The sequence below is a fragment of the Gossypium raimondii genome, chromosome 3, assembly GCF_025698545.1.
Source record: "Gossypium raimondii isolate GPD5lz chromosome 3, ASM2569854v1, whole genome shotgun sequence".
In the NCBI taxonomy this organism is placed as follows: Eukaryota; Viridiplantae; Streptophyta; class Magnoliopsida; order Malvales; family Malvaceae; genus Gossypium; species Gossypium raimondii.
Window position 1 is genome coordinate 31,022,860 of NC_068567.1, and position 9,539 is coordinate 31,032,398.

Here is a 9,539-nt window from a genome sequence, read left to right on the forward strand (position 1 = left end):
GGGATGTAAGGTTATTCATTTGTCTGGTGGAGCTTTTAGTGTTCCATTGAGAGGTGGGATGGCTAGAGCTCCAAGGGTAGCTGATTTGAAGTTTTATTTGGAGGAACCAAAAAATTATAAGACCTTGGCTGTTGTTTGTATATATTTTTTTCATTTCTGGGTTAATTTATTTAAGTTGAAGCTAAAATGGGTGCTGGATTGTTGTTGCAGATCAAGTAGGTTTGCCAGGCTTCAAGGTATTAAATGTGTCATTGCTGGGAAGAATCTTTATTTGAGATTCACCCACAGTACTGGCGATGCATGGTACCAAAGGGTGTCCAAAACATTTTGGATTTCCTTCAAATTGATTTCCCTGACATGGATGTCATTGGCATCTCTGGTGAGTATCATTCCCATGAATATATACTTCTTCATTTTCGTCTTCTGAGCTAGACCATTGAACTCTTATGCAAAGGTGAAAGAGCAGGACCTTGAGTTTGACCATGGCTACTATTACTGCAATAGTCAAATCCGAATATTTTATATTTCTGCAGATAAGACACCCAGTTCTTTTATACATATATATATATATATTATGTTTTCTGTTTCACTGTTTGAAATGGCATGGTTCCATTTCTTTTCTTTTCTTTCTAAATTTTCGGCTTTTATATTTGAAAAAAAAATTAAATAAATAAATTTAGCTTTAAAATTTTTGTTATGGAATGAAATAATATAGTATTGTGCGGAGTATATAACGACTAAATATTAAAACAAAAAGCATATATAACTTTTTGTCATTAAGTAGATGAAAAAGGAATGTCGTCAAAACACGTTATCTTCCATAATCTTCACACCAATCCAACCTTTCTTTGGTTATCTGCTAAGAGTAAAAAATAGCTGACAGCGGCAGCGTTGGTAATGACGGCCACCAGCGATCCGAACCCCGAAGTTTCCGACGAGCAGCAAAAACGATCGGAGATATACACATATGAAGCTCCCTGGTACATCTACGCTATGAATTGGAGCGTCCGCCGCGACAAAAAGTACCGACTCGCCATCGCCAGCCTCCTCGAGCAATACCCTAACCGTCTCCAGATTGTTCAACTCGACGACTCCAATGGTGAGATCCGGTCGGATCCCAACCTCTCCTTCGACCATCCCTATCCCGCTACTAAGACCATCTTCATTCCCGACAAGGATTGCCAGAAACCCGATCTTCTCGCTACCTCCTCCGATTTTCTTCGCATATGGCGGATCTCGGATGACGGTTCCCGCGTTGACCTCAAATCGCTCCTTAATGGCAATAAGAACAGTGAATTTTGCGGTCCTCTCACGTCTTTCGACTGGAACGAGGCGGAGCCGAAGCGAATCGGGACTTCCTCCATTGATACGACTTGCACTATTTGGGATATCGAGAAGGAAACAGTGGATACCCAGTTAATTGCCCACGATAAGGAGGTTTACGACATCGCTTGGGGTGGAGTTGGGGTTTTCGCTTCCGTCTCCGCCGACGGTTCCGTTAGGGTTTTCGATTTACGCGACAAGGAACATTCGACGATCATCTACGAGAGTTCGGAGCCGGACGCGCCGCTGGTGCGGTTGGGGTGGAACAAGCAGGACCCCAGATATATGGCAACCATTATAATGGATAGTGCCAAGGTGGTTGTTTTGGATATCCGTTTCCCGACGTTGCCGGTGGTTGAGTTGCGGAGACACCAGGCGAGCGTCAATGCCGTCGCTTGGGCTCCCCATAGTTCCTGCCACATTTGCACCGCCGGCGATGATTCTCAGGCGTTGATTTGGGATTTGTCTTCGATGGGTCAGCCTGTTGAAGGTGGGCTTGACCCCATTCTTGCATACACAGCTGGGGCTGAAATTGAACAGTTGCAATGGTCGTCGTCTCAGCCTGATTGGGTGGCCATTGCCTTCTCCACTAAGCTTCAGATTCTAAGGGTATGAATTACCGTGTGAATTTAGGTTTTCTGTTTGTTTTGACATTAACTAACAACATGCTTGCTTGATCTTCCATTTGAATCGAGTTTCACTTCTGAATTCAAACTCGAGTTAAAATTGACTGAACTGCAAGTTTTCATTTCACAAAATATTTTTGCAACTTAAATACAAATACCTACGTAAAAACAGCCGGCATTTGATACAATGTCGATAAGAAAACTAACATTTCACCATTTCTCGATATTTGAAATTAACATAAAATTACCTTTTAAATGTTGTACAATTGTTTTTTCAATAAGATATTTTTCAAATTAATAAACTTTGTTCACTGAAAATCGAATCAAAACACCAATATGTTACTGTCTCTATTACATTCTTCACGTATCAAATATTTTCTTATAAATTTTTATAATTTTTACAAACAATTTTCCCAATTTTTCTACCACATTATTCACAATTTTCCCAATATCTTTATAACACAAAATTATTAAAATATATTAGAATTTATACGAACAAGGATTTACGTATCAGTGTTGTATTATTATTATTTTCAGCAAGTACTTATTCAAGTACATAATACCATGCGCCATTATCAAAGTAGCCACAACAACACTCACCGATTTAGGGTTTAAGGGGGGTTCTCTGTCACTGGTATTACATTCACGACCGACAATCCATATGCAACAGGGATTTAAATTCCCTGCGAGAAACTCTTAACAACCCAAGCACGCTAGAACAAATGAAATCAAAGTGAAGAACACGGAAGCAATACGCAGCAAGCTCTAGACACCTGTACCCTCTCCCTCACCTGGGTGTTAAGGATCAAGACACATGAAGTAGGCATTTGGGTTGCTGCGTATCTACATGATTTCAATGGAAAAGAGCCATCACATTCATTCTCTAAAGCACTTTTAAGGAGAGCTAAATGAAGCCTTTTCTTGCTTGGTTTTCAGAAGACTCAACCATCTTGCTTTTCTCCCTACTCCGATCCAAAATGAGGTGCATTCTTGGTATGAAGTATGAACAAAACTGACTCAGTTGCCTTGTACGTGGCAAGGTTATCGTCGTTGTCCTTCAGCTAAGCTAAGCTGGAAGCACATTATATTCACATTCCCAACTTCCATTTATGTAGCTTGTTATGGTGTCTTCCACTAAATCTTCGAAGATGGCTTCACCAATCTCAACACCAATATAACCAGTGTCAAGTTGAAGGTCCATCCATGTTCCAGTCTTAGCCAGGTCTTTTCGGACTACCAGGTCCAGAGTACAAGGCAATGGAGTCGGGAGCAAATGCCAATAAACTCCCTCCCAGACTTCTTGAATTGTATTTTGCATGTTTGGGATAGGACGGATATTGGGTTTAACAAATGAAACACTAGGGGAACCAAAATAGTACTCACAAACCTCTCTGACTACTTCATTAATGCAATCAAAGAGCAGTTTTTGGTCTTGACAAAGCTGGTTGGGCAAGTATTCGACCTCGTCAACCAACAATGTGTCGATAAGCAGGTCTGAAGAAAGTGACCGGATGTAGACTTCGTCCCAGCTGAAACTCGAGGCTTGCAGCACTGCCTTTATGTGCTCAAATATTGATTCCGTATCATTCATACAAGTTTTAATTCGATTGCTCTGATTTGTGGCCAAAGAGTCATGTTCTTCGAATCGAATTCTTAGCGGTTGAATGGATGTTTCACCTGAAGATTGGTGAGCAACTTGGCATTAGGAAGAAACACTGTGGCTCAACAAACTTAAAAGCAAAAGCCAAATGTGAAATAAACAAAAGACTTCTCTCATATTCCTACCGGAATAAGATCTGATGCTTGCAGGGCTGATAAGATCATCTGCAAATATTGGCTCAAGAACAGATACGGGGCTTGATCGCTCTGGTATATCAGTAACACTCTCCAAACATTCAACCTTTTTCATGACTGATGAGTCTGATGGAGATGATAATGGAGAAAAAGGCTGTTGGTCCACTTCCGATGAATCCTGGAGGAGAAAAAAAAAAGGTTGGATGAGACGTCACATATACAATGCAGACAACAAAATGGAATAATCGCATGATACGCAGAAGAGCCTCATTTTTTCTTATGGTGATTTTAGCTTTGCCTTCAAAATAATAATACAAAATTGAGACATCTGGCGTCCGATATCTCTCAGTTTTTTCTAGGAAGATGTGAGATCTAATTGAAAGGCACAAGCAGCCGGTATTCAATCATTCTGAACTTCTTAATGACATCAAATCTACATATCAGCAAACAACATCACCATACCTGTTTCAAGTACCAAGGATTTTGTTTTTCATCACAAACTTCATATATGTCAACATTTTTATCATCTGTGATAATTGAAGAGCCGCTCGTCTCTGAAGAAATATCCAGGGACTTGCTTTCTTCATGAACCATCATTTCAGTAGCTTTAACAATACTCACAGACTCTGCATATGAAGGTTAAATATTAATAAACCTGGGATATTCGTGATTATCATCATAAATTAAACAAATGCAAAATTGTACCTTTGGAACTCAATTCATCTTTTATAGAACAAAAAATTGGATCCTCTTTGTCATTATTCACACTAGTGTCAAGGTTGTTTGAAATTGCATTATCACTTTCAACTTCATTATCGCTTTTGTTTTCAGAAATGCAAAGCTGGCCATCGGTCTTCTCTGCCCTCATACTTAGAAGGCTGACAAACCGATCATTTTCACTCACCATTTGCAATTTGTCCGAGCCTGCAAATCTCATCTGCGCAGTTGTAAAACTATGCTCCAAGTTCTGACCAGGGCTGCCGACAGGGGATGTATTATACTCAGGAAGAGAAAGAATCCTACCTAAGGTTTTTGGAACCTGTGTACTCAAAAGATCCTCATTTTGATCCTCGTTTGTTAGCAGATCAGAGAGATGTTTCTTTGCCTCGATATAGATGTTCGAGACCCTTTTCATGGAAAAATCAATAGTCTCATATTCCATGCTTAGTTCAGATCCCTTTAGCTTGCTTGTCTTTTCTCCTTTTGCAACACCAATGGAAGGTCTGCCAATTCTTTCAATAAAGAATTGGTCTTTTGTTGGAGAGTTCATCCCAAAATATTCCTTAACTCTGCCACTGTCCTCTGAATTTTGTTGCTCAGCTGGAAATTTTTCAGATATACCATTTGTGGGGATTCTATGTTGGTCTCTTCCCATAGCATGTTTCAACTTTCTTTTTATTTCAGCAAGAAAAAAGTGGGAACCAACTTTCTCATTTGGCTCCCGATGACTGACAATGTACTGAGAATCTGAAGGTGAGTCGAGGCTGCTTCCAGTTTCAGGAGTTTGCAAGCATGTTGACCCAGGCTTCAAAACTTCAATTTTATTTGAAGCTTGAGAAGCCTTATTTCCATCTGAAAGTTCTCTTTCCTGAGATTTCAGTTTTCTTCTAAAGAAATTACGCTGCTTTCTATTAACAGGCTCATTGCGTTGTCTTAAACCAGTGGATTCCATGTCTGAAAAGTTTGATTCAGCAAGAGGCTTAGACTCTTCATCCTTTAAATGAGCATCCGGCAAGTCTTGAATGTATTTCAACAAGTTCAGATCAGGTAAAAGTTTCAAAAACAATTCCTCATCTAAACTCGAAATGGGTAGTGCATCCATGACTTCATTCGAGGCTAGGACTTCCCCATCTTCTGTAAGTTGGTTCCCAATAAGAAACTTCTGACTCACTAAGACCTTGATTGCCTCATTCAACCTTTCTTCAGAACCATAGCTCTTCGGATTTTGCTCAAGCTGGTCATGATTCATGCAATTGACTCTTTTCTGATGGATTTTCCGAAAAAACTCTTCCATTAGATTATCCATATCGAGATTGCTTGTAGTTTGTTGCTCTGGTTTATGCTGCCTAGATCTTTCCGATACCAAGTTCTCAGCAACATCCATATGAAGACTGCTACTGGAACTTTTCTTGCAAGTTTTGTTTTTTCTGTTCCAATTCTTCCTTCCATCGTCTCCTTCCCCAGAATAGAACTGTTTCACTTCAACTTCAGTATTACTTGCTTCTTTCTTTGCAACCTCTCCAGACATTTCCTCTTCTAGGAGTTTCTTCACACTTGGCTTACACGCATCAATAGCTGTTCTTTCCTCTTCACCATCCTGAAAAACTTAGTAATATCAATAATAAATGAAAAGCTTTTTCCATTGCCGTTATCTTAAGCTCATCTACCCATCTAATGAACAATGTTACTTGGAATCGTGTCAAATTCGGATGTGTTTAACTCAGTTGTTTTCAATTTTCAAGTTTTTCTATGTATATTTAGGGTCCTTGGAGGGTCATATCCCAATACCCATGTCTAGATATGCATACATGGGCACTTCAAGAAAATGAAGAGTTGGTGCAACATAACTAATGAATATATTAGAATTCTCAAAATTATGTTCGGGTTAAATTTCCAAAGCTTACAAGTGGTCTGGGACAATCTTCAGCGGAACTAGTCAACATTTCAGGTTTATTTCTTGTATTTGGAGCACCTGCAAAGTTAAAGAGAAAATGCAGCATTAAGTAGTGCTTAAAACTCTATAAAAGAAAAAACAAAAACAAGTAGTGCTTAAAACAATACAGAACAAGAAAATCAAACCGAATTAACTACAAAGAAAAAGAATTCTCATAGCAGGTTTCTGTTCATTTGGATAAATGATTTATTGTTTAAAACCAATGCTACCGAAAAACATATTTCCGATTAATGATATAAACAGGCCAAATTATATCTTAATGCTAAAAGGACAACCCAAAAGACCGTTTATTATTACTTGCAACTTTAAATAGAGCTTCCATGGAAATGCTTCAAAGTTACTTAAAGAACTTACCAACTGCATTTCTGTCCCCGCGCCTTCTATCAGAAAGCAGTCTGCGAGTTGATCGGCTATGGCGGAAGTCAAGCATACTAATCAAGCCCCACATACAGCCCAACTGATCCTTTTTGTATCGTAGAGAACAACTATTTGATCTTTTGGCCATGATTAATGTGGCTCTTATTCAGATTAGAATGCTTTGGCAATTGAAATTTTCGGTTGAAAGGTAATTTGGAATCTGCTAAAACAGATAGAAATCATGAAATTGCAGAAACATAGATTACGTCAGAAATAATGGAACTGCAGAAACATTTAACATCGCCTGATTCAGTATAGATGAACAATAAGCAAAATAGGTTCTTTATGCATCTTCCTACGATAAAAGTCTATTTAGCTGAAGGTTTCACAGAAGAAAATAAGCTAGCCAAGTGGTGAACCAGAGTTTTTCATTCTACTATCCTTAAGAGTTGGCATCTAACAACGAACATCAGCATCAGCAACCGGTTCCCTTATTTTCAATCTATGAACCAACGCTTAACCTAGTTGGTTCCCACAACTATTTTTAAGAGTTGACAAGACTCAGAATACCAGCATCCAGAACTGGTTCCCTTATTTCCCACCTATGAAACAGAGTTGGCATCTAACAGAGCTTCCTTTGTGTGTGTTCGTGTGTACACAAAATCAAGGGGTAAAGAATCTTGTCGGCAAGAACTGGAAACAGACACTCTAAAATCGGGTCAGTCCAAATCTAATATGATCATGAGAGACTGTTGACATTAATGATGACGATGGTGATGATGCAGAACCAGACATTTCTCTTGACAGATCAGCTTTAAAATTCATCAACTCTTAATTTTCCTACTACACATTGCGTAAGCCTTTATGATACTCATAAGTCTCTTATCTACCTCATGCACCACCTAAATCCTAGTCCAGCAGTGTCACCTAAACTTTTATACAAAACTTAACTTAAAAAACCAACATCCAGTAGGTCTGAAGTTCAAATTCAAATACATATATATGATCTTTACCCTATCCCAGCATGACTATGTACCTAAAATCAAGTTATAAATACAAGGTTGATTTGAACTAGAATTTTAGCTCTGTTCGTTTGTGCAATCATTTAAAAAAATTTGACATCCAGCAATTATGAAATCCAGATCTAACTAGATTACATCCAATGTAAAAAAAAAAGTCATGATTGATTTGATGAGGGAAAAGATGAAAGAAATGCATGTGCCTGAAACAAAGAGTTCCTTAAAATTCAAAACCATCAAGAACTAGGAGATTGCTTCAGTCAAAATGTAGCTGGATTATGTTACCATTAAAGGCAAAAAAAATTCCCAACAGTCCAATTTCAACAACTCAAGTTTTACCAAGAAACTTGAACCACAAGTTCCATAGTCAAAAAGCTTTGGATGCCAAAGGAATCAAACCTTTCTTTTTTTGACTCTACAAGCCTTAAACCAGAGCCTCAAAATCCTCGATAACAGACCAGAGAAGTGTTACCTTTTCTCCTTGGATCTTCACTTCAACGAAAAGATCAATTGCATTTCAAGAATTCACATTGATTACCCCTTAAGAATTCATTTCCCAGCTCTTAAGTCAGCAAAGAACCATGAAAAATTATAAACTTGGGAAGTGATCAACGCCTTGAACCTCCTCGAAGATGTGCCTCTGCATGGCCTAAAGTTGGATTCGGCATATCAACAAACACAAAAAATATACATTATAGAAAACCCAGAACAATATTTATGAACAACCATAGAATTGAAGCCCTGAAAAGACTGAACAGTTTGTTCTATCCAATTTCAGTGACAAGCTCTCCATGAATGCCATATCTGAAACTATTACATCAAACAAACAAACTCCCACTTCTTCAATGCATAACAACCGAGAATCAAGCTTTCTATAAACACCCAAATGAGTTTGAAAATTCTGATGGAAAACAATTGAATACAAGGGAAGTGGGGAGATTCAATCTGAAGCAAAAGCTATAGTTCCAATCACCCACCATGAGAAAACGAAAGGAAAAGCTTCAAAAGATGGAAAATTCTTTTCATGGGGATAACATATTTTGACAAGAGAAAAGGAAAGAAGAAGCTTTATTTGGCACCGACCCATGATTCTTTATGAAGAAAACTGAAAGGGGAAGGCATTTGAGAGTGAAAAAAAAATAAGAAAGAAGTAAATAGAAGAAAGAAAAATGGGAAAGTAGAAGGAAAAAAAAGAAGCACAATAAGCTTAAATCACACAGTGAAGAGATGGAAAGAGAGAGAGTGAGAGCATAGCGGAAGTAAGAAGCTCTTATAGTTGGAAGAGAATACGTGACAGTTGGGGTTACGTTTGATTGAATTGGACCCCACTTTCTTATTCATTACACGTGTGCACTGTTTGGATTATATGTGATAATACGTATTATATGTTTTTCATTAAAATTTTACCAATTGATACCAATTCGCACGCATAATTTTTAGGGTTTTTCTTAAAATAAAAGTATTAAACTGAATAACCAAAGAATATTTTTATAAATTTTCTGTTGCATATTTGACTCATGATACCAATTCAATCAAGGATTTAAATAATAATTAGTATAAATAAATAATTAAGGAAGATAATAAAATTAAAATAAAAATAAAACTTTAGTTTAATAATAAATTTAAGATTTTATCAATTTAATTAGCGTAAGTTCAAATTCTTTTTATATATATATTTTAGTTTTAAAATAAAATATTAAAATACCATACAATAATATATTCAAATCTCTTCAGATACATATTTTT

The 9,539-nt window shown here is 37.6% G+C and overlaps 2 protein-coding genes across 2 annotated transcripts; one reads left to right on the plus strand and one right to left on the minus strand.

The window, feature by feature from the left end:
• The first annotated feature begins 768 nt into the window (after nt 1–768).
• LOC105794045 (WD repeat-containing protein LWD1) lies at nt 769–2,633 on the plus strand. The gene is made up of 2 exons (XM_012623026.2): nt 769–1,932; nt 2,487–2,633. The coding sequence occupies exons 1-2, from the start codon at nt 898–900 to the stop codon at nt 2,562–2,564; spliced, it is 1,113 nt and encodes a 370-aa protein (XP_012478480.2). The 5' UTR covers nt 769–897; the 3' UTR covers nt 2,565–2,633.
• Nucleotides 2,452–9,036, minus strand: LOC105794046 (uncharacterized). Its single transcript, XM_012623027.2, has 7 exons — nt 8,266–9,036; nt 6,772–6,994; nt 6,368–6,435; nt 4,449–6,060; nt 4,206–4,369; nt 3,735–3,921; nt 2,452–3,626 (listed from the first exon to the last, which is right to left on the minus strand). The coding sequence occupies exons 2-7, from the start codon at nt 6,920–6,922 to the stop codon at nt 3,016–3,018; spliced, it is 2,793 nt and encodes a 930-aa protein (XP_012478481.1). The 5' UTR covers nt 6,923–6,994; nt 8,266–9,036; the 3' UTR covers nt 2,452–3,015.
• Between the last annotated feature and the right edge of the window lie 503 nt (nt 9,037–9,539).

What these genes read in the sequence shown, in the direction of transcription:
- LOC105794045 (XM_012623026.2), top strand. Translation starts at nt 898, where the DNA reads ATGACGGCCACCAGCGATCCGAACCCCGAAGTTTCCGACGAGCAGCAA. An exon ending in CTAAGCTTCAGATTCTAAGG is followed by an intron (nt 1,933 to 2,486) that starts GTATGAATTACC and finishes TATTATTTTCAG; the next exon opens with CAAGTACTTATTCAAGTACA.
- LOC105794046 (XM_012623027.2), bottom strand. Translation starts at nt 6,922, where the DNA reads ATGGCCAAAAGATCAAATAGTTGTTCTCTACGATACAAAAAGGATCAG. An exon ending in AGATGAATTGAGTTCCAAAG is followed by an intron (nt 4,370 to 4,448) that starts GTACAATTTTGC and finishes CTTCATATGCAG; the next exon opens with AGTCTGTGAGTATTGTTAAA. An exon ending in AAGCATCAGATCTTATTCCG is followed by an intron (nt 3,627 to 3,734) that starts GTAGGAATATGA and finishes ACCAATCTTCAG; the next exon opens with GTGAAACATCCATTCAACCG.